This window comes from Schistocerca americana, chromosome 8 (genome assembly GCF_021461395.2).
Source record: "Schistocerca americana isolate TAMUIC-IGC-003095 chromosome 8, iqSchAmer2.1, whole genome shotgun sequence".
Taxonomy (NCBI): Eukaryota; Metazoa; Arthropoda; class Insecta; order Orthoptera; family Acrididae; genus Schistocerca; species Schistocerca americana.
The window spans coordinates 163,786,563-163,813,225 of NC_060126.1; the positions used below are offsets into that span (position 1 = coordinate 163,786,563).

The following is a 26,663-nucleotide window of genomic DNA, read 5'->3' on the forward strand; positions in this document are numbered from 1 at the left end:
ACCGTTGTCATGCATGTATGGATATTGACAACAGGCATCATGGCCCGGGGACATCAGCTGGTTAAGTAATTGTCAGTGTCCATGTGACTCAACGGCAGCCGCGTAACTTAAGATGTTATTTTATTTTGAAGGTTACCAGTTTCAGCACTTCACTACGCCGTCTTGGAGAGATGCGTATACATATGGGGTCTGAAGGTGGCATAGTGAAATGATGAAACTGATCGCCTTCCACATAAAATAAAATAAAAAACGTCTTAAGTTTCACGACTGTTGGTGAATTTGATTGACATTTATGGGCAAATATCGTCCAAATTCTTGATGTCCTGATTGGATGGACTGTCTATATACATTATTAAGTTTTTACAGAAACCTCAGTGCACGCGCCCTATTCGCACATATCCCGATGTTCTCTGCAAATGATCAGCTAACCACAAATTCCCTTCAATCTACTTTATTTTTCCTGTTGTTTTACTTAGACTGACTTAACAATTTTAGACCATCTGAATAATTTTAATGCAATCTTTCATTATGTGAGCTAGAGAGACTATGCGGGTGATCATGTGTGAGATCTCTTTACCCCATCTTCCTCGCTTTAACAACACTACTTTCTCCTAATTTCGTATGGTTGATAACAACCTCATCCTCGAAGGCCCCTAGCCGACAACCATCCCGCCCCCCTTCCACACACACTAACACAATACTACTATTTGCTCCCTGTCTAACGATTTCGTTAAACTCTAACGTTCCTTCCTTACTTTTAGACTCTCTGGCAACATCCTAGAAATGGTCGCTCTTGTATACCATTTCCTTTGGAAAAGAACTAGATTTTCCCAGATCTGTTTCAAAAATCTTGCCTAATAACGACGTAGGACTTTGTCCCATTTCATTTTGCACCTTAGAGTTACCCTTTAATATTTAAACGGCTTAACGTAAAAGACATGTTAATCACTGATGTTGTAATTGAATACTATTGGGTGCTTTCTCTTTGTTATAGATCTTGTCTTGCATCTATCCACATTTAAAGCGAGATGCCATTGTCTACAACAAGCGGAAGTTTAGTTGAAAGCTTTCTGCACTTCCTTCTGCTCGTCGAACAAAGATACATTCTCGTAGGCGGCAGCATCAACGCCGAACAATCGGATAGGGCTGCTGTCCCTATCGGAAAATTTATTTACGTATATTCCCAGAATTATAGATCCTATTACGCACCTATAAGGGACGGCGTTGCAGCTCCACAGGAAATCTGACGTCGTCATTATGCGCAGGTGTTCGCAGTCTCGGCACGCAGCCTATCGACCCGCTCAAGATTGTGGCGCTCAGCATCGCCGAGGAGAAGAACAAGCCGGTCGCCGTCAACCTCGACTTCTCTGACGTCACCGTCTCCGGCGTCGGCAGCTTCGTCATTGACGCCGTTGAGTGAGTACTCAGCACGAAAAATCACTGCAAAGAGTGAACTGGACGATGGCGATTGCTATACTGAGAGAGGAACCGCGGCCGTTCTTCATCAACGATTTCGTCCGAATTTATGGTATGTGCAGGGCCTGGTCAGACATAAAAGTGACAGACGTAGGTGGTTCAGATGGCCAAGTGTTTAGAAAAAGAAGCATTCTTGCGTGGGTCGACCGACGTGTAAACCGTTTAGATTCTAGGCTCCGGTTGGTGCAGCGGGCAGAGTACATATTGGTAATCTCAGAGTTGTGGGGTCCACTCTATATGCGGGAGGTTTTCTTTCTTAAATTTTTACGCTATTTGCACTACAAATAAACCGAAATAATGGTATACATATTGCATTTATTAAAATTTTCATATCATGCATCAAAAAGAAACGCAGAGGAAAATTTGAATTGCAAATAAATTTCCGAGAAAAGATTCTACTTATAGCGTCCACGACGCTCCTTGCTAATACCTTTCCAAGACAGAATAGTAATTAAAGTGTACGTGTCACAGTATTCTGTTAGTTGCACTTTATCCTACGAGTAGCCCCCGGCAGGTAATGCAACCATGCGTTATCTACACTCCTGGAAATGGAAAAAAGAGCACATTGACACCGGTGTGTCAGACCCACCATACTTGCTCCGGACACTGCGAGAGGGCTGTACAAGCAATGATCACACGCACGGCACAGCGGACACACCAGGAACCGCGGTGTTGGCCGTCGAATGGCGCTAGCTGCGCAGCATTTGTGCACCGCCGCCGTCAGTGTCAGCCAGTTTGCCGTGGCGTACGGAGCTCCATCGCAGTCTTTAACACTGGTAGCATGCCGCTACAGCGTGAACGTGAACCGTATGTGCAGTTGACGGACTTTGAGCGAGGGCGTATAGTGGGCATGCGGGAGGCCGGGTGAACGTACCGCCGAATTGCTCAACACGTGGGGCGTGAGGTCTCCACAGTACATCGATGTTGTCGCCAGTGGTCGGCGGAAGGTGCACGTGCCCGTCGACCTGGGACCCGATCGCAGCGACGCACGGATGCACGCCAAGACTGTAGGATCCTACGCAGTGCCGTAGGGGACTGCACCGCCACTTCCCAGCAAATTAGGGACACTGTTGCTCCTGGGGTATCGGCGAGGACCATTCGCAACCGTCTCCATGAAGCTGGGCTACGGTCCCGCACACCGTTAGGCCGTCTTCCGCTCACGCCCCAACATCGTGCAGCCCGCCTCCAGTGGTGTCGCGACAGGCGTGAATGGAGGGACGAATGGAGACGTGTCGTCTTCAGCGATGAGAGTCGCTTCTGCCTTGGTGCCAATGATGGTCGTATGCGTGTTTGGCGCCGTGCAGGTGAGCGCCACAATCAGGACTGCATACGACCGAGGCACACAGGGCCAACACCCAGCATCATGGTGTGGGGAGCGATCTCCTACACTGGCCGTACACCACTGGTGATCGTCGAGGGGAAACTGAATAGTGCACGGTACATCCAAACCGTCATCGAACCCATCGTTCTACCGTTCCTAGACCGGCAAGGGAACTTGCTGTTCCAACAGGACAATGCACGTCCGCATGTATCCCGTGCCACCCAACGTGCTCTAGAAGGTGTAAGTCAACTACCCTGGCCAGAAGGATCTCCGGATCTGTTCCCCATTGAGCATGTTTGGGACTGGATGAAGCGTCGTCTCACGCGGTCTGCACGTCCAACACGAACGCTGGTCCAACTGAGGCGCCAGGTGGAAATGGCATGGGAAGCCGTTCCACAGGACTACATCCAGCATCTCTACGATCGTCTCCATGGGAGAATAGCAGCCTGCATTGCTGCGAAAGGTGGATATACACTGTACTAGTGCCGACATTGTGCATGCTCTGTTGCCTGTGTCTATGTGCCTGTGGTTCTGTCATTTTGATCATGTGATGTATCTGACCCCAGGAATGTGTCAATAAAGTTTCCCCTTCCTGGGACAATGAATTCACGGTGTTCTTATTTCAATTTCCAGGAGTGTAGTTTCATCGTTAAGTAAAGACATTCAGCAAAAAGCTTCGAAACAGCTCTCATCTCATCGAGAGAGAAAAGCAAATCACCTCCCGGGGGGGCTACATCAAAATAATTCCATTGTATCTACATCAGCAGCTATCCTAGCCGATTATAGGCAAAAGGATGCGTTAGGCGTGGTTTATTACCAAATTGTGTGATGAGAGAGAATCTGTTATGAATTTAAACCAAGTTTATTTTTCTATAGAAACTTTAAGCAACAATGTAATTTTAAAAATGCAGCGTTAACGATGTGTGTAGAGAAAATTACTGCTTCACCTATTTCTACGATCAATATCACCCAACACATGTAAGACATCAAACGTTTAATTATAAAAGTACCTAATTTTACATCCGAAGTTCTCGTGTTCAGCTTAAATACCGCCCCGCAAATGTATTTGCAGTTATAAATTTACGATTACATTTCATTTTGGTTCCTTTTATGAAACGATTAGTAAATATAATGTACTTAGCATTGCATGGGTTCACTTACAGTGTAAGTAACGTTAAAAATTGAAAATAGAAGAATTTTCTGCATGAGAACTCGACTCCACAACTCTCGGATTACCATCCTGCACTCTTCTCGCTATGCCAAGCGCAGTCTGGGAGCTATACTAACACAAATGGCTCATGCCTCGCCCGACCCATGCCAAAAACTCTAGTTTTTCTAAACACTCGGCCATCTGGATCTTACATTTATGTAACTTTCATTTCTGGCCAAGACCTGTGTATAGCATACATTTGGACGAAATCAGCGGTGACGAGTAGGCGCTGTGTTCTTCTGAGTGGCCGGCCAGAGTGGCCGAGAGGTTCTAGGCGCTTCAGTCTGGAACCGCGCGACCGCTACGGTCGCAGGTTCGAATCCTGCCTCGGGCGTGGTTGTGTGTGATGTCCTTAGGTTAGTTAGGTTTGAGTAGTTCTAAGTTCTAGGGGACTGATGACCATAGATGTTAATCCTATAGTGCTCAGAGCCATTTGAACCATTTCTTCTTAGTGACACAGTAAATAAAAGAATTTATCTACTCGCCCCCGTTCATGCCAAAATACTGAGTGGTTATAATGAAAGGGATGGTGTTCCGAGTACCGCAGTGTGGGCTGTATACATTCGATGGCACCAAAGCATCGCAGGTCTGTTCATTAGCCCGGTGCGCTCGCGCAATAGTCTGAAAAGATAATACACTCCTGGAAATTGAAATAAGAACACCGTGAATTCATTGTCCCAAGAAGGGGAAACTTTATTGACACATTCCTGGGGTCAGATACATCACATGATCACACTGACAGAACCACAGGCACATAGACACAGGCAACAGAGCACGCACAATGTCGGCACTAGTACAGTGTATATCCACCTTTCGCAGCAATGCAGGCTGCTATTCTCCCATGGAGACGATCGTAGAGATGCTGGATGTAGTCCTGTGGAACGGCTTGCCATGCCATTTCCACCTGGCGCCTCATTTGGACCAGCGTTCGTGCTGGACGTGCAGACCGCGTGAGACTACGCTTCATCCAGTCCCAAACATGCTCAATGGGGGACAGATCCGGAGATCTTGCTGGCCAGGGTAGTTGACTTACACCTTCTAGAGCACGTTGGGTGGCACGGGATACATGCGGACGTGCATTGTCCTGTTGGAACAGCAAGTTCCCTTGCCGGTCTAGGAATGGTAGAACGATGGGTTCGATGACGGTTTTGATGTACCGTGCACTATTCAGTGTCCCCTCGACGATCACCAGTGGTGTACGGCCAGTGTAGGAGATCGCTCCCCACACCATGATGCCGGGTGTTGGCCCTGTGTGCCTCGGTCGTATGCAGTCCTAATTGTGGCGCTCACCTGCACGGCGCCAAACACGCATACGACCATCATTGGCACCAAGGCAGAAGCGACTCTCATCGCTGAAGACGACACGTCTCCATTCGTACCTCCATTCACGCCTGTCGCGACACCACTGGAGGCGGGCTGCACGATGTTGGGGCGTGAGCGGAAGACGGCCTAACGGTGTGCGGAACCATAGCCCAGCTTCATGGAGACGGTTGCGAATGGTCCTCGCCGATACCCCAGGAGCAACAGTGTCCCTAATTTGCTGGGAAGTGGCGGTGCGGTCCCCTACGGCACTGTGTAGGATCCTACGGTCTTGGCGTGCATCCGTGCGTCGCTGCGGTCCGGTCCCAGGTCGACGGGCACGTGCACCTTCCGCCGACCACTGGCGACAACATCGATGTACTGTGGAGACCTCACGCCCCACGTGTTGAGCAATTCGGCGGTACGTCCACCCGGCCTCCTGCATGCCCACTATACGCCCTCGCTCAAAGTCCGTCAACTGCACATACGGTTCACGTCCACGTTGTCGCGGCATGCTACCAGTGTTAAAGACTGCGATGGAGCTCCGTATGCCACGGCAAACTGGCTGACACTGACGGCGGCGGTGCACAAATGCTGCGCAGCTAGCGCCATTCGACGGCCAACACCGCGGTTCCTGGTGTGTCCGCTGTGCCGTGCGTGTGATCATTGCTTGTACAGCCCTCTCGCAGTGTCCGGAGCAAGTATGGTGGGTTTGACACACCGGTGTCAATGTGTTCTTTTTTCCATTTCCAGGAGTGTAGTTTCACTTTCTGCCACCAGGTGGAAACATGGCGCTGTAAGCAGTCAGAATGTGAAATGTTTTCTGTTTTGACGTCAGTATGCTGCTTGTCGCTGGGCAAGATGTGTTAATTTCTTTCGTGAAACCACTATTGGTGTTAAAGCGATAAGAAGGTTAAAGTTTTCTGAAATAATCCCAGTGGCTTTTGAGAAGGAAGACTGTCCCCTGCTGGTAAAGTTGTTTCACCAGAACGACAACAAGAACAGTATGCATTGTGGGAATATTGCCACATAAATAGCTGCGAAGAGGCACGTGTCAATAAATGGGCTAAAGAATACGATCAAGAAATTGGAAGAAACAGTTTAACTGGGTCGTGCAGCAGGGAGAGGCAGATGTCCCATTCTCATGGTAATTGTTGATGGAGTTGCTATAGCTGTAGCCAACCCTGCAGCACATGCACCAAATTCTGCAGCAAGTGCTCGAGCTGCACCATGGGAATCATCTTTCCCCTGGTCAACATTTTAAAAGATTTTTGAGTTGCATTTTACAGTGGTTTGTCTACACTATTCATAATGTGCACCCAATAAAGCCAGAAGACAGGGTTCAACGTCGTGAATTTGCCCTTCGTTTTTTGGCATGCGTAGAAAACGATGACATGTGGCTGGGAAATATTCTTTTGATGGATGAGGCACATTTTCCTCTGCACGGTGCAGTGAATGCACAAAAAAAATGGTTCAAATGGCTCTGAGCACTATGGGACTCAACTGCTGAGGTCATTAGTCCCCTAGAACTTAGAACTAGTTAAACCTAACTAACCTAAGGACATCACACACATCCATGCCCGAGGCAGGATTCGAACCTGCGACCGTAGCGGTCTCGCGGTTCCAGACTGCAGCAGTGAATGCACAGAACCGTCGCATAGCGGGTTCTATTCTGCAACATGTTGTGCGGAACTTCCACTGCACGCAGCTTATGTGACTGTGTGATGAGATTGCACAAGCCCGTTGATTCTCGGTCCGTTTTTCTTCGAGGAGGTGACACCTCATGGACCCGTTAGGAATGTAGTGACATCTACACGTGATGAAGATCTCCTTGTGCAACACGCGATTCTGGCTTGCGGATTACTGACATAGACATAGATGTAATGGTTAAGATTTCTTCTTCCCCTTCACTGACACCGGAAGTCAACAGTCACGTATACAACCAATATACAAGGATATGATTAAGACTGATCTTGCTGTGTCGGTTTCATTCTGAACATTTGAGTTGAGAATCTACGAGAATCTCGTATGTTCTGACTGTGCAGTACTGTCACTGTGTTTGTGCGTCAGTGACGTCATGCGGTTTGACATGTTCGCAGGATGACGCCCGGCAGCTACGACATCAAGATAATCGCGCACGCTGCCTCCCCTGTTACAATGAACGGCAACTACAAACTGGAGGGGAAGGTGCTCGCGCTGCCCATCCAGGGGATGGGCGACTGCAACATCACCGTCTGTAAGTATCCATCACCAAAGCGTGACTATCTTGCAGGTGTAACACATCACACTCATGAAGTGTCCGTCCGGTAATAGGTGTGTTCGGGAATTTTTCTTTTATGAAAATAATTCAATTTATTCGTGTACATTATGTTATCCCATCCAAAACAGTAACCATCAGAGGTTACACGCCTATGCCAGCGCCTTTTCCAGTCTCAGAAACGCATACGAAACTCCATCTTCGAGATAACTTTTAATCTCATCTATGCTTATAAAATGGCGGAACTTCAAGATTTTATTTATTTTTTCAACAGAAAAGAGTCACATGGGGCCATGTCTGGCGAATATGGGGGGTGCGCCATCATTATATTATTATGTTTGCCCAAAAATTTATGAACAAGAAATATGAGGAGCTGCATTATCATTGCGCAAAAGCCATCAATTGTCTCTCCACAAATCCAGGCTTCTTTTTTTTCGGAATCCTTCATGCAAACGGCGTTGCCCTTGCAAGTAGTACTCGTTATGGATCTTTCGACCTTGTGGCTATAACTCAAGGTGCACTGTGGCGTCAAATTCGAGAACACGGTGAGCATAATCTTAATATTTGAGCGCACTTGTCCAACTTTTTACGGTCTTGTCAATCCAGAATGCTTTCTCTGGAACGACTGAGCCTTTGTTTGACGTGTTTCATAACCTGCTATGACACGTTTCAGAAATTCTGCATCGTTGTTAATAGGAGCTCGTGACTCCTGAGAAACTTGCGTTACGCGCTGTTTTTGATCGAAACCCAACGATTTTGGAACAAATTTTGCTTCACATGTTTCAATTACACATTCCCGACATATTCTCGGTGGAAGAGCGCTCTATAGAGCACTGAAAAATTATATGTTTTAGCCTACAGTAGTAGATTATTTTTCCTACTGGCTACCGGTTTTTGTACACACTACCACCCATTGACAAAAAAAGGTCGATTACATAGAATTGCAGCGCAAGAGCAATTACAAAAATTGCATCCTCTATGCCAGCAAAAGTTTGGTATATTATGCCGAACAGAAAAAGTATAGGCAATCTTTTACAATAGGCACGCAGTTGCTTCGCTCGCTTTCCAAGTAGGACTTTCCAATACTGAAGGAGAAGGTCACTGTTGAGCTTTAAATAGATATAAATTGCGACCAGCAGTGATACGAGTGCCGTCCTTGTACATAGTTTATTTTCATTTTTTAAAAATGTTTCCACCTTTAAAAAATAAATAAAAATAAACTCTGTACCTCCTTATCACTGTTGGCCGCAATTTACATGTCTCCGCAATATCCTTTCTTCCAAGAGTGCTAGTTCTGCAAGGTTCGCAGAAGAGTTTCTGTGAAGTTCGGAAGGTAGGAGACGAGGTACTTAAATAATTGAAGCTGTGAGGACGGGTCGTGAGTCGTGCTTGGATAGCTCAGATGGTAGAGCACTTGCCTACGAAAGGCAAAGGTCCCGAGTTCGAGTCTCGGTCCGGCACACAGTTTTAATCTGCCAGGAAGTTTCATATCAGCGCACACTGCGCTGCAGAGTGAAAATCCCATTCTGGAAACAAATACGTGGTTCAACCGACAGAGAAACTACAGACAGGTTTCACATTAAAAGAAAGAATAAACAATTCAGTTAATATGAAAAACAATGATGATCCTTAACGACTGTTTTCATTCGATTACTCTCACGGAGTGAACACACTCGAAAGAAACGAATAATAACCCAGCCAGTATGTAAAACTACATCAACTGTAAATGGTTACGATAGCATATTCCACCTCTTAGCAACAAGTAGTACTGAACAAATAGGGAGCATCGTGATCGATACAGGGATTAGTGACCATAAGGTCGTTGAAGCGAGAGTCAGCATCGTAATGTCTAAAGCGACCAAAAATGTATGCGAAATATTTCTGTTTAAAACTAAGCAAATACAAATTCAGTTGAGACCTTCCTAAGGAACAGTCTCCATTCGTTCCAAAATAAATGTATTAAATATATAAATATAGGCCAGATGAGGCTTAAATTCAGGGAAATAACATTGACAGAAGTTGAAAAATTAATACCAAATAAATAAGAAGCGGACCAGGTCCCCATGGTACACAAAGGGCCTCAGAACAGTGTTGCAGCAGTAAAGAAAAAAGCATGCCAGACTGAAAAGAAAACAAAATGTCCAAGACTGTCGATGTTTTACAGAAGGTCGAAGTTTAGCGCGGATTTCAATGAGAGATTCCTTTCTACATCAACATCAACATCAACATCTACATCTACATCTACATCTACATCCATACTCCGCAAGCCACCTGACGTTGTGTGACGGAGAGTACCTTGAGTACCTTTATCGGTTCTCCCTTCTATTCCCGTCTGATATTGTTCATGGAAAGAAGGATTTTCGGTATGCCTCTGTGTGGGCTCTAATCTCTCTGATTTTATCCTCATGATATCTTCGCGAGATATACGTAGGAGGGAGCAATATACTGCCTGACTCTTCGGTGAAGGTATGTTCTCGAAACTTCAACAAAAGCCTTTACCGAGCTACTGAGAGTCTCTCCTGCAGAGTCTTCCACTGGAGTTTATCTAGCATCTCCGTAACGCTTTCGCGATTACTAAACGATCCTGTAACGAAGCGCGCTGCTCTCCGTTGGCTCTTCTTATCTCTTCTATCAACCTTACCTGGTACGGATCCCACACTGGTAAGCAGTATTCAAGCAGTAGGCGAACATGTGTACTGTAACCTACTTCCTTAGGATTCTTCCAATGAATCTCAGTGTGGCATCTGCTTTACCGACGATCAACTTTATATGATCATTCCCTTTTAAATCACTCCTAATGCGTACTCCCAGATAATTTATGGAATTAACTGCTTCCAGTTGCTGACCTGCTATACTGTATCTAAATGATAAGGGATCTTTCTATCTATGTACTCGCAGCACATTACACTTGTCTAGATTGAGATTCAATTGCCATTCCCTGAACCATGCGTTAATTCGCTGCAGATCCTCCTGCATTTCAGTACAATTTTCCATTGGTACAACCTCTCGATATACCACAGCATCATTAATAGTTTCTACATAGAAACTCTCTCTTGAAATCTGATAGAACATCCAAATGGACTCTGCTGGTATGTTAATTACACCAGCGGCAAGACACAAAGAAAACCTTCACTTCACAATAGTAATAGTAATGTTACCGACGGCAATGCCACTCAAGTGAAGTTACTATTCACGGTTTTCCGAAATTCCTTTACCAAAGAAGACGAACTAAAAGTGAAAGGAATGGCACTTCTGGATTGAAGTTTATGGAAAGCGTAAATGGTGGACCGAACAAAAAGTGCTCAACTGCTTTCTCTTGGTCTATATATGCTGTATTTCCAGATTCTGGTACTCCTGGTCGCCTATAGGCTCCGAAGAAATAATATCGATATTTCGACATTTCTATTATACTAACGATATCGGCCATTGCCCCCATCTGTCGGGCTTTTATACTTTTACTTTCTATATATTTTTCCTGGACATTGTGTGTAAGTAATCACAGTTCTCTAGCATATATTGTCAAATAAACTTAACAACACGATTTCATAAAGAATTTCCAGTATCAGATTCATATGACAATAATTAAGGAGATGAGAGATTGTCAAATTCACAAAAATAACAGTAAATATAAATGCATTTGAGACAGAAGCTAAAGATGACAGGATTTCTAAACGGAGAAACTTTTAAAATCGCATTTGAGTTGAGGCCCACCGGAACTCCACACCCTACAAGATGGAACAAATTTTGGTTTCGTCAGATATTGTCAGCAACATGCATAGACCCCTATGTCATAGCATATACAGCAGTTTCACTATTACATTGTTTCCTGACGTCAGTCTTTACATACTGTACAATTTTAACCCTGACCAGCAACTTGACAGCTGGATTTTTGAAGGAATTTGATACGAGGTTTAAGGACAGTGAGCTGTCACGTTTAGTCACTGTGCCAATGGTTTTGGACACTAGGTTCACCTTTGAAGCGAAATTTATCTCATAGAACTATAATTTAGATTGAACATCTCCCTGGAGCGCTGTCAGTAAAGGCACCATGATCAGACACAGAGAGAGAAATGAAAGAGTAAGATAACATCATAAGCCGCTCGAAATGAACACGACCAGGAAAATGGAGGCGTCTTTTACCTTGTTCTGACAACCTCGAGTTAGCAGACTTGGCATCTCCTGTAGCTGTCAATCAGAGGGCCAATCCTGTAAATGTGGGAAAATCTCGAGCATGCGTACCCGACATTGTTACTTGTTAGCAAGAAACTAGCTGAGTGGTATTCCAAGTTCAGTACCAGCTAAGACCCCATTTTCAAGGGGTGGCATCATCATTACTGAAAAAGAAATAGAAAAATACTGTTCATCCTGTTAGAACTGAATGTCTGAAGTGTAGCACAGCTCACTTGTCAATTTAAATCACGATATACATTAACGTTGCTGCTTTGTCGTTCCTATTTGCGATTCAGAAGATTTGCCTTTACTCAAAGCTTACATTAACTTCAGTGCCACTCCGTAGCTCCATAGATTTTCTTTATTTTGAATCTGATAAAAAATTACAAAGAATGAAAAATACCTTCAGGGTCACTATTGATTTTCTAACAATGATGATCCGTTTTTACCTGACTAGCAGATCGTCTTCAGATGTAACGTTGTAAGGTGCGGTTTGTCAGTAGTGACCGCTACTAATAAACTGCACGTTGCAGGACCTGATTCGAACATTATGTCCTAGTCAGACCGAAAATGGTTATCATTGATTAAAACAATAGTTTTTCATTCATTGTACGAAGAGGGATCTCGGTTTACTGAGACATGCCGCCTATTATTAAATATATTACAGTTCTTGCACACAAAAATTAAACAAATCCCTTGAAACATATTTATAAATCAACAATAACGGAAATATAATACAACAAGTAACAATTTCTTGTCTTCGGACTAACAAGGTTTTGTTTTTCGAAGTAGAGTCACCCTTTCTGATATGCACTACTGACCATTAAAATTGCTGCACCACGAAGAAATGCAGATGATAAACGGGTATTCATTGGACTAATATATTATACTAGAACTGACATGTGATTACATTTGCACGTAATTTGGGTGCATAGATCCTGAGAAATCAGTACCCAGAACAACCACCTCTGGCCGCAATAACGGCCTTGATACGCCTGGGCATTGAGTCAAACAGAGCTTGGATGGCGTGTAGAGGTAAAGCTGCCCGTGCAGCTTCAACACGATGCCACAGTTCATCAAGAGTAGTGACTGACGTATTGTGGACGAGCCACTTGCTCGGCCACCATTGACCAGACGTTTTCAATTGGTGAGAGATGTGGAGAATGTGCTGGCCAGGGCAGCAGTCGGACATTTTCTGTATCCAGAAAGGCCCGTACAGGACCTACAAAATGCGGTCGTGCATTATCCTGCTGAAATGTACGGTTTCGAAGGGATCGAATGGAGGGTAGAGCCACGGGTCGTAACACATCTGAAATGTTACGTACACTATTGAAAGTGCCGTCAGTGCGAGCAACAGGTTACCGAGAAGTGTAACCAATGGCACCCCATACCATCACGCCGGGTGATACGCCAGTATGGCGATGACGAATACACGCTTCCAATGTGCGTTCACCGCGATGTCGCCAAACACGGATTCGATCATCATGATGCTGTAAACAGAACCTGGATTCATCCGAAAAAATGACGTTTTGCCATTCGTGCACCCAGGTTCGTCGTTGAGTACACCGTCGCAGGCGTTCCTGTCCGTGATGCAGCGTCAAGGGTAACCGCAGCCATGGTCACCGAGTTGATAGTCCATGCTGCTGCAAACGTCGTCGACCTATTCGTGCAGTATGGTTGTTGTCTTGCAAACGTCCCCATCTGTTGACTAAGGGATCGAGACGTAGCCGCACGATCCGTTACAGCCATGCGGATAAGATGCCTGTCATCTCGACTGCTAGTGATACGAGGGCTTTGGGATCCAGCACGACGTTCCGTATTACCCTCCGGAACCCACCGATTCCATATTCTGCTAACAGTCATTGGATCTCGACCAACGCGAGCAGCATTGTCGCGATACGATAAACCGCAATCGCGATAGGCTACAATCCGACCTTTATCAAAGTCGGAAACGTGATGGTATGCATTTCTCCTCCTTACACGAGGTGTTGTAGAATTTTAGAACATGTTTTTTGCTTGCGTATCATGTCGTTTTTGGAAACCCAGAATCTACTATGTAGGAATCAACATGGATTCCGGAAACAGCGATCGTGTGAGACCCAACTCGCTTTATTTGTTCATGAGACCCAGAAAATATTAGATACAGGCTCCCAGGTAGATGCTATTTTTCTTGACTTCCGGAAGGCGTTCGATACAGTTCCGCACTGTCGCCTGATAAACAAAGTAAGAGCCTACGGAATATCAGACCAGCTGTGTGGCTGGATTGAAGAGTTTTTAGCAAACAGAACACAGCATGTTGTTATCAATGGAGAGACGTCTACAGACGTTAAAGTAACCTCTGGCGTGCCACAGGGGAGTGTTATGGGACCATTGCTTTTCACAATATATATAAATGACCTAGTAGATAGTGTCGGAAGTTCCATGCGGCTTTTCGCGGATGATGCTGTAGTATACAGAGAAGTTGCAGCATTAGAAAATTGTAGCGAAATGCAGGAAGATCTGCAGCGGATAGGCACTTGGTGCAGGGAGTGGCAACTGACCCTAAACATAGACAAATGTAATGTATTGCGAATACATAGAAAGAAGGATCCTTTATTGTATGATTATATGATAGCGGAACAAACACTGGTAGCAGTTACTTCTGTAAAATATCTGGGAGTATGCGTGCGGAACGATTTGAAGTGGAATGATCATATAAAATTAATTGTTGGTAAGGCGGGTACCAGGTTGAGATTCCTTGGGAGAGTGCTTAGAAAATGTAGTCCATCAACAAAGGAGGTGGCTTACAAAACACTCGTTCGACCTATACTTGAGTATTGCTCGTCAGTGTGGGATCCGTACCAGATCGGTCTGACGGAGGAGATAGAGAAGATCCAAAGAAGAGCGGCGCGTTTCGTCACAGGGTTATTTGGTAACCGTGATAGCGTTACGGAGATGTTTAATAAACTCAAGTGGCAGACTCTGCAAGAGAGGCGCTCTGCATCGCGGTGTAGCTTGCTCGCCAGGTTTCGAGAGGGTGCGTTTCTGGATGAGGTATCGAATATATTGCTTCCCCCTACTTATACCTCCCGAGGAGATCACGAATGTAAAATTAGAGAGATTAGAGCGCGCACGGAGGCTTTCAGACAGTCGTTCCTCCCGCGAACCATACGCGACTGGAACAGGAAAGGGAGGTAATGACAGTGGCACGTAAAGTGCCCTCCGCCACACACCGTTGGGTGGCTTGCGGAGTATAAATGTAGATGTAGATGTAGATCACAACAACGTTTCACCATGCAACGCCGGTCAACTGCTATTTGTGTATGAGAAATCGGTTGGAAACTTTCCTCATGTCAGCACGTTGTAGGTGTCGCCACCGGCGCCAACCTTGTGTGAATGCTCTGAAAAGCTAATCATTTGCATATCGCAGCATCTTCTTCCTGTCCGTTAAATTTCGCGTCTGTAGCACGTCATCTTCGTGGTGTAGCAATTTTAATGGCCAGTAGTGTATCTAATCTATGACGAACCGAAAATATAAATATAAGTGGCGATGAAAATATTCTGTGCGAGAGTGTTGCTGTAGCATATATACAACGCATCGCGACTCTGATGCTGGTAGATAAGCACCGACAAGTAGGCAAAAGATTGCTGTGGCATTCTTGTCTTTCCAACGTGCGTGCGGTAAATGCGAAACGGTCAACTAACGGCGACGTCATTACCAAATGTGTCGGAACTCGACCAACGTTCTGTCATTCCTTTCTTGGCTGCCTAAGGGCAAACATCCGGAGACGTCCACCGAAGAACGAAGAATGTGGGAGGGGCTTCACGTCTGTTGAAAACCACCATTGCGGACCGATATCCTCAATCTGGTGCGTCAGTCGGGTGATTACCTCTGTGCTCACGGCGATTTTGTCTGATTGGCATACCGATTCTGGATTGTACAGTCTTCGAACGGAAACTGTTTGATCGTCCCTGATACTTCACCTTCCCTATATCGTCGGCATCGATACCATATAGATGATTTGTCGAAATGTCAGTAGTTCACAACGTTTTTCCGTCAGCAGGGAGTACAATCAGTGAAGCAACTGCTACTGTTCCAGCCAACACCGCAGTGGAGCTCCTGCTGAAGGGCGCACCGCTGCAGCAGGACGGCACCATCTACTTGGACGTTAAAGACTTCAAGATCAGCTTCACCACGGACCGGGTCTACCTCACCTTCAACAACCTCTTCAACGGAGACAAGGCACTCGGTGAGAACTATCGCACTCTACTGCAACCATGAGCTGCTGTTGTGGTCTCCAGCCCGATTACTGGTTTGATGCAGCTCCGCCCGCTACTTCATCCCGTGCATGTCTCTTCATCTCTGTGTAACTACAGCAAACTGCATCCATTTGAACCTAAAGCCTTGGTTTCCCTAACAGTTCCCCCCTCCCCTCCAAACAGTTCCCTCTAGTACCAAATTTATGATCCCATGACGCCTCGGGTTAGATTAGATTAGTACTTGTTCCATATATCATGAATACTACACTTCGCAATGATGTGGAACGCGTCAGATTAATAAAAGGTGTCTATACAATATATTACATCACACAAAATATTACATGACACTTAATATTTTTAATTTTTTTGTGGTGGTAGGGGAAATTTAACCTTGAGTAGTGAAGATCATCCTTCCTCCTAGTGTTGTAGCCACGTACACTGCTATTACTTTTGAATTCGTTCGGATTGTTAATAACAAATGTCATAAGTGAATGTATATATTGTGAGGCTACAGTGAAGATCTCTAGCTCTTTAAATAAGTGTCTGCAGGATGATCTTGCATGAGGTCCAGCAGTTATTCTGATTACACGCTTTTGTGCAATGAACACTCTTTTACTCAATGATGAGTTACCCCAGATTATCATGCCATACGAAAGCAGAGAATGAAAATAGGCTTGGTAAGCTAATTTACTGAGATGTATATCGCCAAAATTTGCAATGACCCTAATAACATAAGTTGCTGAACTCAAACGTTTCAGCAGATCCTTAATGTGTTTTTTCCAGTTCAACCCCTCATCAATGCATACACAATTTTGAATATTCTACCTTAGCTACCGATTTCTGATCTAAGGCCACATTTACTAATAGTGTCATTTCATTAACTGTGTGGTACTGTATGTACTATGTTTTGTTGAAGTTTAATGAGAGCCCATTTGCAGAGAACCACTTAATGATTTTCTGAAAAATATCGTTTACAATTTCACCAGTTAATTCTTGTCTGTTGGGTGTGATAGCTATACTTGTATCATCGGTAAAAAGTACCAGCTTTGCGACTTCGTGAATATAGAATGGCAACTCATTAATATATACACTCCTGGAAATTGAAATAAGAACACCGTGAATTCATTGTCCCAGGAAGGGGAAACTTTATTGACACATTCCTGGGGTCAGGTACATCACATGATCACACTGACAGAACCACAGCCACATAGACACAGGCAACAGAGCATGCACAATGTCGGCACTAGTACAGTGTATATCCACCTTTCGCAGCAATGCAGGCTGCTATTCTCCCATGGAGACGATCGTAGAGATGCTGGATGTAGTCCTGTGGAACGGCTTCCCATGCCATTTCCACCTGGCGCCTCAGTTGGACCAGCGTTCGTGCTGGACGTGCAGACCGCGTGAGACGACGCTTCATCCAGTCCCAAACATGCTCAATGGGGGACAGATCCGGAGATCTTGCTGGCCAGGGTAGTTGACTTACACCTTCTAGAGCACGTTGGGTGGCACGGGATACATGCGGACGTGCATTGTCCTGTTGGAACAGCAAGTTCCCTTGCCGGTCTAGGAATGGTAGAACGATGGGTTCGATGACGGTTTGGATGTACCGTGCACTATTCAGTGTCCCCTTGACGATCACCAGTGGTGTACGGCCAGTGTAGGAGATCGCTCCCCACACCATGATGCCTGGTGTTGGCCCTGTGTGCCTCGGTCGTATGCAGTCCTGATTGTGGCGCTCACCTGCACGGCGCCAAACACGCATACGACCATCATTGGCACCAAGGCAGAAGCGACTCTCATCGCTGAAGACGACACGTCTCCATTCGTCCCTCCATTCACGCCTGTCGCGACACCACTGGAGGCGGGCTGCACGATGTTCGGGCGTGAGCGGAAGACGGCCTAACGGTGTGCGGGACCGTAGCCCAGCTTCATGGAGACGGTTGCGAATGGTCCTCGCCGATACCCCAGGAGCAACAGAGTCCCTAATTTGCTGGGAAGTGGCGGTGCGGTCCCCTACGGCACTGCGTAGGATCCTACGGTCTTGGCGTGCATCCGTGCGTCGCTGCGGTCCGGTCCCAGGTCGACGGGCACGTGCACCTTTCGCCGACCACTGGCGACAACATCGATGTACTGTGGAGACCTCACGCCCCACGTGTTGAGCAATTCGGTGGTACGTCCACCCGGACTCCCGCATGCCCACTATACGCCCTCGCTCAAAGTCCGTCAACTGCACATACGGTTCACGTCCACGCTGTCGCGGCATGCTACCAGTGTTAAAGACTGCGATGGAGCTCCGTATGCCACGGCGAACTGGCTGACACTGACGGCGGCGGTGCACAAATGCTGCTCAGCTAGCGCCATTCGACGGCCAACACCGCGGTTCCTGGTGTGTCCGCTGTGCCGTGCGTGTGATCATTGCTTGTACAGCCCTCTCGCAGTGTCCGGAGCAAGTATGGTGGGTCTGACACACCGGTGTCAATGTGTTCTTTTTTCCATTTCCAGGAGTGTATATTAAGAACAGCAGAGGACCCAAGACCGAACCTTGCGGTACATCAGTCTTGATTGTTCCCTAGTTTGAGAAATCACGAATTTTTTACCTATTATGTGAACTGCTTATATCAACTTTCTGCACTCTTCCAGTTAGGTATGATTTAAACCATTTGAGCACTGTCCCATTCATACCACAGTACTTGAGTTTATCTAGAAGTATTCCATGATTTACACAATCAAAAGCCTTTGACAGATCACAAAAAATCCCAACAAGTGACTTCCGGTTACTCAGAAGATTTAATATTTTATTAGTAAAAAACCCTTCTGGAAACCAAACTGACATTTTGTTAAAACTTTATTTTTACAAAGGTGTGAAGCTACTCTACAGTACATTACTTTTTCAAGAATTTTGGATGTGGCAGTCAGAAGAGAGATTGGGCAGTAGTATCCCCTTTTTTATGCAGTGGTTTAACAATGGCATACTTCAGTCTATCTGGGAAAATACCCTGCTTCAGAGAGCTATTACATATGTGGCTGAGAATCAAAACTTATTTTTTGGGAACAAGCTTTTATTATCCTGCTGGAAATGCCATCAATTCCATGTGAACTTTCATTCTTGAGAGAGTTTAGTTACTTCCTAATTTCAGAAGGAGAGGTGGGGAGGTGGGTGGAATTTCAATTGTATCAAATGGCGTGGGTGAGGCCTCTTCCATTAACTGCCTGCCTGAGTAATATCAACCGATTTCATCTTTCAATCAAATTGTGCAATAAATTTCTTTAATTTTTTTAAGTTAGACTTAATACATGTTAATCAGTTACTCATTCTACCTATTTAATTTTCGTCTTCATTCTGTATCAGTGCATTCCAGAGGCTACTACTCTCGTATTGTCAGAATAGCGTATCGTCCATTTTTCACCTCCTGACAAGTGTACACTTCAGACAGACATCTTCAAAAGAGATTTCCTAACATCTGAACTTCCATTCAATATCAACAAATATGTCTTTTCATAAACGTTTTTTTATTACTGTGAATTATTTGTTCCATGTCTTCTGTAAATCGGTCATCATCAGTTATTTAACTGCCGAAATAGCAAATGTAGATGTAGATTCAGAATATGCCACTTCTTACTTTCTTCATGAAGGATATGACAATAGGAATTACCATGAGGCCTTATTTTCTCCCGGCGTTTACAATCTTCAAATAACTTATGGGACCGCAGCCGGTTGATGCCGTCGACAACCGCCGATGTTTCGACAGGAGCACACCCTGCCTTTTTCAAGGCAAAACTGCAGCAAGTAAGCTCTGTGCACCGACTTCCAAGCGTTTGCCAGTGGTACATTTTATCACTTTTGTTGAACAGGCTGTTTCTAAACTACCTTCTGAGATTGCGAAGGAGGGAGGTATGTTATGTACTGACTGGGGCACGTCCACCCAAGAGTAATATCAGAGGGACTGAGACGGCTGCTTTTCGTTTAATTAGGGTTGATCCGGATGTCCTTATTTTACCTGTGGCCGAGGGCTATGCTACCGCTGTTTTGGACAAGCGGGATTACGTTCAGAAGATGCTTTGTTTACTTTCTGATTTAACGTATTCCAGAATCGGTGCCACCACACGAGAAGTGTTGAGAGAAAGACTAACAGCCTCCTGAAGAAAAGTTCCTTATCCCTGAAGACCATCAAGTGTCTCATTTCGATTCGTGCTCTTCCCCCTAGGATATATGGCCTCACTTAGATCTGCAAGGAAGGGGTTCCTCTTGGCCCGATTGTAAGTAACATCGTTGTTGCGACATATCGTGTAGCAAAATACCTTGCTACTTTGTTGAGCCCTATAGTTGGTCGGTATGAACACAACATTAAGATCTCGGTGGACGCCTTACATCGATTAGAGGGAATGCGTTTGAATGGCTCTGATATTCTAGGAAGTTTTGATGTGGGCCCTCTATTCAGCCGTGTTCCTCTATCTTATTTGTTACGGTTGATTGACGTTCGGTTCGGTGCTGAACTAACGAACCTATTTGGACATGTGTCGACTTCGAGTTACTTTTTATTCAATGTCAAGTACTACGAGCAGACAGATGTTGTTGCTATGGAAATCCCATTGTCACCTATTATCGCCAATTTGTTTATGGAATATTTCTAGGAACGGGCCTTGGAGTCGACGTCTTTGGAATCTGCGTGTTTCTTTAAGTATGTAGACCAAACTTTTGTTGTTTGGGCCCATGGCAATAAGAATTTTGAATGACTTTTTAGAACAACTGAATTCAATCCATCCGAATATTCGTTTCACAATAGATGGGCTTGTCTTCCCTTCCTTGGTGTGTTGGTCTGGAGTGAGGTGTATAGTACTTTGGGTCACGCTGTTTACAGGAAGCCTGCTCACACTGATTTGTATCTGCAGGCAGACAGTTGTCAGTATCCAGCTCAACGTGAAGAGGTACACCGTACATTGCTTCGGAAGGCCCAAGTCATCTCGGACCATGAGAATTTATCAGCTGAGTTAGCCCATCTCGAAGTCGCTTTCGTCAGACTGGTTGAACTGAAAGACAGGTTAGATGTGTGTTGCGCTATCGACCAACTGTGCGCCGGACGAATGATGATAATACCGAGGTGGCACCATAGTTTACGTGTCTTTTTCCTTACGCAGACAGCGTTTCGAATAGAATTGGTCGTATTTTGCGGAAATATGATGTGAAGTATATTTTCCAACCATCATCTACGATTAGTGTCCTTCGAGTCTACGCAGAGGATGATCTTGGTTTGTGCAAGGCGGGTGTCTACCGTATTCCTTGCAGTTGTGGCAAGTTAAATGTAGTATCAGGACTGTGGAGGACCAGTATACTGAGCAGAAGCGGCACACACACTTACAACAGCCGAGCAAACCCGCCATTGCACAACATTATCTTGGCACAGGTCAGCCTATGGAATATAGCAACACTGAGATTCTGACATTTACTTCCAGCTATTGGGATAGTGTTATTGAGGAAGCTGTTGAAATTAGATTAGCAAGTAAACCTGTTAATAGAGATGGCGGCTTTTGTTTAAATTCTGCGTGGAATCCTGCTCTGTTCCTTGTCAAAAAACAGATGCTGTCTCACTTGTTGATCATTAATTTCACTATCGATAGCTTCCGACATCGGTCATCTTTGGTTTGTGATAGCGCTAGTGTTTACAGTGCGTGCGTGTTACCTGGTTTCCGTGGAAACCGGGTTTTAATTTCACTTGCACATGACTTATTTCCTTCAGTTTTGCCTTGAAAATGGCAGAGTTGTGCTCCTGGCAAAATATCGGCAGTGCTCGACGACGTCACTCGGCTACATTCCCGGGATTTACCGTTCTTGCTGCATCCCGGGGAGAATTCAGCTTCCATTCAACAACTCCAAACAGTCCTTTTGGAATTTTCAATATCTCCCCAGACCTTGATTCTCGGAGTTGGAGAAGTACGGGTCACGAAAGTCCCTGCAACCTGTGACCTTTCACCAGCTCGTCTACGGAGACGCAAACAAAATCGAGACTGTTCGCTGGACGTCACAGATCCCACTAATATCCTAAGTGACTCTTCCTCTACATTCAGCATATGTATGTATGATGTCTCTAGTAAAGAAACACCTGGCGGCTCGAGACCCTAAACCAGCATTAAGTGAGTACGCCTTGTAGCCTCTGTCAGTACATCCGTCTATTTGTCAGAGTAAGTGGAACTGTCCTTCGATCTTCTCGCTGTCTAACCTTCATACTCTGCTTGCCGCAATGTTCTGAGTCCACTTTATCACACCTTGTTCTGTACTCATCTGTCAAAACGATTTTCCTCATGTCCCTCAAGCCAATCGACGTCCACTTCGAAGCTCACAATGACGCTATACACGCCGAGTAGCCACAGGAATGGTTCTTTTCTTTTCTGAAAAAAGATAGCACAAGAATAAGGGTTTAATTAACATTTCACACAGGCATGAAAATACTGGAGTAGCAGTCTGGTAGCGTTCGAACAAGGTTTTCACCGCATACCACTTTCCATTTCCGTCATTGTATGTAGTACTATATCGTGTGTAAGTAATGACACAGTCTAACTCAGTGTTCGTTAAACTACGGCCAGCGGGTAAAATATTCATGTGGTCCGCGGTTCTCAGCCGTATGTTCTAATAATACGCATCTAGCAACTAACAGCCGAATCCAGAACATCGACTCGCATTAAGAGCTTCTTAAGAGAGTAATTTTCCCACTCAATAACGTCCAAAGACAATTGAGGCAGTAAGATTTTAATATATGCTTAATTTTAATTGAGTTGGTGACTTCGGTAGTAAAATAACTAAAGTTGGCCACTTACCTCAGAGACAGAGGAATACGTCTTTCAGTACTGACAACTCACGACTGTCAGCGATTCGTACCGTCAGCACCTCGTACCGATCAGCCGCTATAGCATAAATTTTGACTCAGACTGTCACCTGAAAATACGGTATATATTCGTAACAAGGATCACGAAATTAAATTAAGGAAGGAAGATTAGTGTTTATAGGTTCTCGTCGACATCGAAGTTATTAACGTTTAAGCCAAAATTCGGAATGTTTGAAAGGAACCATAGCGGCATTTGCCTGGAGTGATTGGGGGAATTCAGAGAAAATCTAAATCTGAATGTCCGGACACGGATTTGCACTGTCGTCCTCCCGGACGAGAGTTCACTTTTCTACCCACTGCGCCTCGCCGCTCGGTGAAATTAAATCAAGTCTGTTGCACTACAACGCAACAGATAGAAGAAAAAATTGACATTAAAAACATAACGCATTTAAGTATAAGTAAAACTCGTAATTAATCAATTAATCATTATCTCACATAGACAACACAACAATACTTAGTCAGATAATCACAGTGTCATAACTTCGGTGTCGCCGAGGTTGGCAGCAATATGAAGCAGAGAAATGTCTACATGAAGTATTTTGAGTGGTGCCGACTTTTAATGATCAGTACTAGGGTGCCCGCGGTCAAGTTCTCGCGCCCTTACTGGTGGCTAATGAACCTCTAATTTACGTAGGTTGCCAATTAATAATAAGATCGGTGCAAATGCGGACCGAGGTGCTACTGCACAAGGTCAGTATCGCTCTTGAACAGAAAGGTTTGACGGCCAATGGTCTAACTTAACAGTGGTGTCAACGTCTCGTTTTTGTTACCCTCTGCCTTTAGCAACGCACCAAGCGGTCAGCAAGTGACACTTCTGAACATGATACAATTTTACCGATTAAACTGATTTATCAGATTGTTTTCACAATAGAGAGCGTATGTAATTCCATAAAGATGGAGGATAACTAAAAATTGACACCACATTTGTCATTCTTTAGTTTCCTAAGGACCCTGCGAAGTGTGAAACGGTGCATTACAGGACAGTTTATTTAAGATTAACTTGTAACGTTTAGATATTAACTGAAAAATGTAGTTTTCCTTTAATAACGAAAATTTGCTAGTAAACACCAGATGACATGACCTTTTACACAAAGATGTCTCGAATCTACCCAACAACGCGAAGTTTTGCTCGCTACACTTGTAGCTAAATCAGTGAATGTGAAACGTAGCAGACATGTGTGGAACGTAATAGCTACATTACGTAGCGTATCACCACATCCGTAACTGAAGGGTAAACCACATAAACGTCGTAATGGTTCAAATGGTTCTGAGCACTATGGGACTCAACTGCTGAGGTCATAAGTCCCCTAGAACTTAGAACTACTTAAACCTAACTAACCTAAGGACAACACACACATCCATGCCCGAGAGAGGATTCGAACCTGCGACTGTAGTGGTCGCGCGGTTCCAGACTGTAGCGCCAGAACAGCTCGGCCACCAGCGGCCGGCAAACGTCGTAATAAAACGTCAAAAGCAATAAAACTGTTTCCCAACGCAGAAGGAAACAATTCCACTATTCTTGCTACATCTGACGCACAAATTGCAAGAATATCCTGCATATTCACTGTTGAAGCAGAACTATTTATATTTACAAAAATATTCGTCTATTAGAAAGTCGAATAAAGTATAAGAATGGGCGGATCATTAGACTCCTTAAAAAAAGTTTACACCTCAAGAGAAATGCCTATCGTAACAAGAACAGACCACAACAGAATTACATGCTTCTCATGCATGAAACTGTATTAATATTCTCTTGCTGTCAGCAGAGTAAACTGCAGTTGTACACATATGCGAATGTATTTCTTCTCGAATAAGTTGTAGCTTATGTCGCTGAATCAGTTAAATTCGGTTGTTTTTACGTTTCACGATAATTCACGTCTTTTGATTTATTAATTTATTGAACAGCTATTTCCTTAGATAAATGAATAAAAACGTACATCATCTTTACGAAGCATGTGACTGCCTCCTTTCTCACCGTTTGGAGTGCTAGTGTCCCTCTAACTGCCAAACGGTAATAGCTTTCAAATCAGAGAGGGTCGTGACTATATAGTAGACTTTGGTAATAGTTTATTTCCGACTACTGTTCTCTGCTAACGCCTTTCACAGTCCCCACTTAGTCAAAAGTACGACATTTCAGTCTTTACCTCTGCTGCTCTGGACCACCTGCACTAGCAAATGTAGTGCTTCTACATCGCGTCTTGGGAGCTACTGAATGTTTTATTTCCTGATGAAATTAATTTTGAGTCACACAACCCAAGTACGTGACTACATGTCAATTATTTCCTTGGGATTAATACGCTGTAAGCTGTTCCTTGCTAATCAGTTTGCCTTTCATTGCAGGAGACAACATGAACAAGTTCCTCAACGACAACTGGGAAGAGATCCTGAAGGAGCTCAGGCCGACAATTGAAGAAGCATTTTCTGTGGCCTTTAAGGACATCTCCAATAACTTATTTCACAAGGTGCCATACAATGACATCTTCCCACCAAAGTGAAAACTACACTCCCATCATAGACTCACTTAGACTGAAAGAATAGTCATTACTGATTTTCCATTTTATACATTTGTACAAAAATACGTTTGTTACCAAATAAACATGTTTTTAATACTTTTTCGTTTTTCATTCTAAAGCGTTACAAAACACCCATTGAACAAGATATGTTATTAGTATTCCAGTAAGTTACGGAGATCTTAAACTTTGAAAATGGAAGTTCTCTGATTTCAAAATTCCGTAGGATATTATGCAGTTGTAAACTAAGCACTCAACGGTACAAGAACTACTAGAAAGGTTTATTCTAAATCCCATTCAGGAGGTCATTGATCAAATAATCCTCGTCGAAAAGGTGGCTTTAGCAAACATCAAACCTACTGCGACTAGGTTTTAACATTGGCAACTCTAGCAGAAGCTGGATTTCAACGAGGTCTCAAATCTGCTGCAATTTTTGTTGATCTAGCGGCAGTTTATGGAACTGCATGGAGGGAGCGATTGATGTCAAAGTTCATTGAAATCATCCCACGCCAAAAGCTGGCGTTTGTAGTAATCAATGTACACTGTGACAGGCGCTTTAAGATTTTCGTGAATAGAGATGAGTCATGGCAGCAATTCGTAGGCCTATTCAATCTCAGATGATAATTCGTCAGTTTTTATCGACATCTACTTCATCTGCTGCATTTACCACTTCTAGATTTTCGTGTAATATTCTAAAGAGAAAAGCGAGGTGGGAGCGTAAACGCACCGTAAGAGGCATGCCTTTAATATGATGCTGCAGTAGGATGCGGTACTCAGAAAACGAAATGAATGTACAAGGAAAAATATTACAACAAGCTGGATCTTAAATGGAAGAAATGTATCGCCATTGGCAGAAACTCAAGACGAGAAACTGATTATTAGATAGTGCAAACCACAGAAAGAAGAAAGACTGGGAAAGTTAGGGACTTTGTCCCATGGCCCCAGATGCAAACAAATGCGAAGCATTTAGTCAGCCTTAGTTAGCAGACAATATTGTGTAAATGAAAGCAGACGACACAGGGAGTTTAAGTTTGGAAAAGGTATATACAGGGCGAAGATAAAATTCGCGCATACGGACTTAATATTGCAATTCGTCATATACAAGTAATACGAAAACGTCTCTCGCAAAATGTCATCCTGCGCATATTTTAGGCAGTAAATGGACGTTAAAGATAGGCAGTCTGGCAACACTGTAAACACGTGTACGGTAACTGTCTCTGTCAGTACACCTGATCAGCATTGTGCAATTGGTGCAGTGGATAGTCTTTTTGGCTCATCGTGCAGGAGGTCGAGGGTTCGA

The 26,663-nt window shown here is 44.4% G+C and overlaps 1 protein-coding gene across 1 annotated transcript in view; it reads left to right on the top strand.

Moving 5' to 3' along the window:
* Window positions 1-25,462, top strand: part of LOC124545048 (protein takeout-like) — a 54,959-nt gene extending 29,497 nt beyond the window's left edge. The window contains exons 3-6 of the mRNA XM_047123836.1: window positions 1,266-1,416; window positions 7,406-7,542; window positions 15,813-15,962; window positions 25,194-25,462. Coding sequence (XP_046979792.1) covers window positions 1,266-1,416; window positions 7,406-7,542; window positions 15,813-15,962; window positions 25,194-25,348 — 593 coding nt within the window. The 3' untranslated portion in view covers window positions 25,349-25,462. The remainder of the gene's footprint in view (window positions 1-1,265; window positions 1,417-7,405; window positions 7,543-15,812; window positions 15,963-25,193) is intronic.
* The last annotated feature ends 1,201 nt before the right edge of the window (window positions 25,463-26,663 follow it).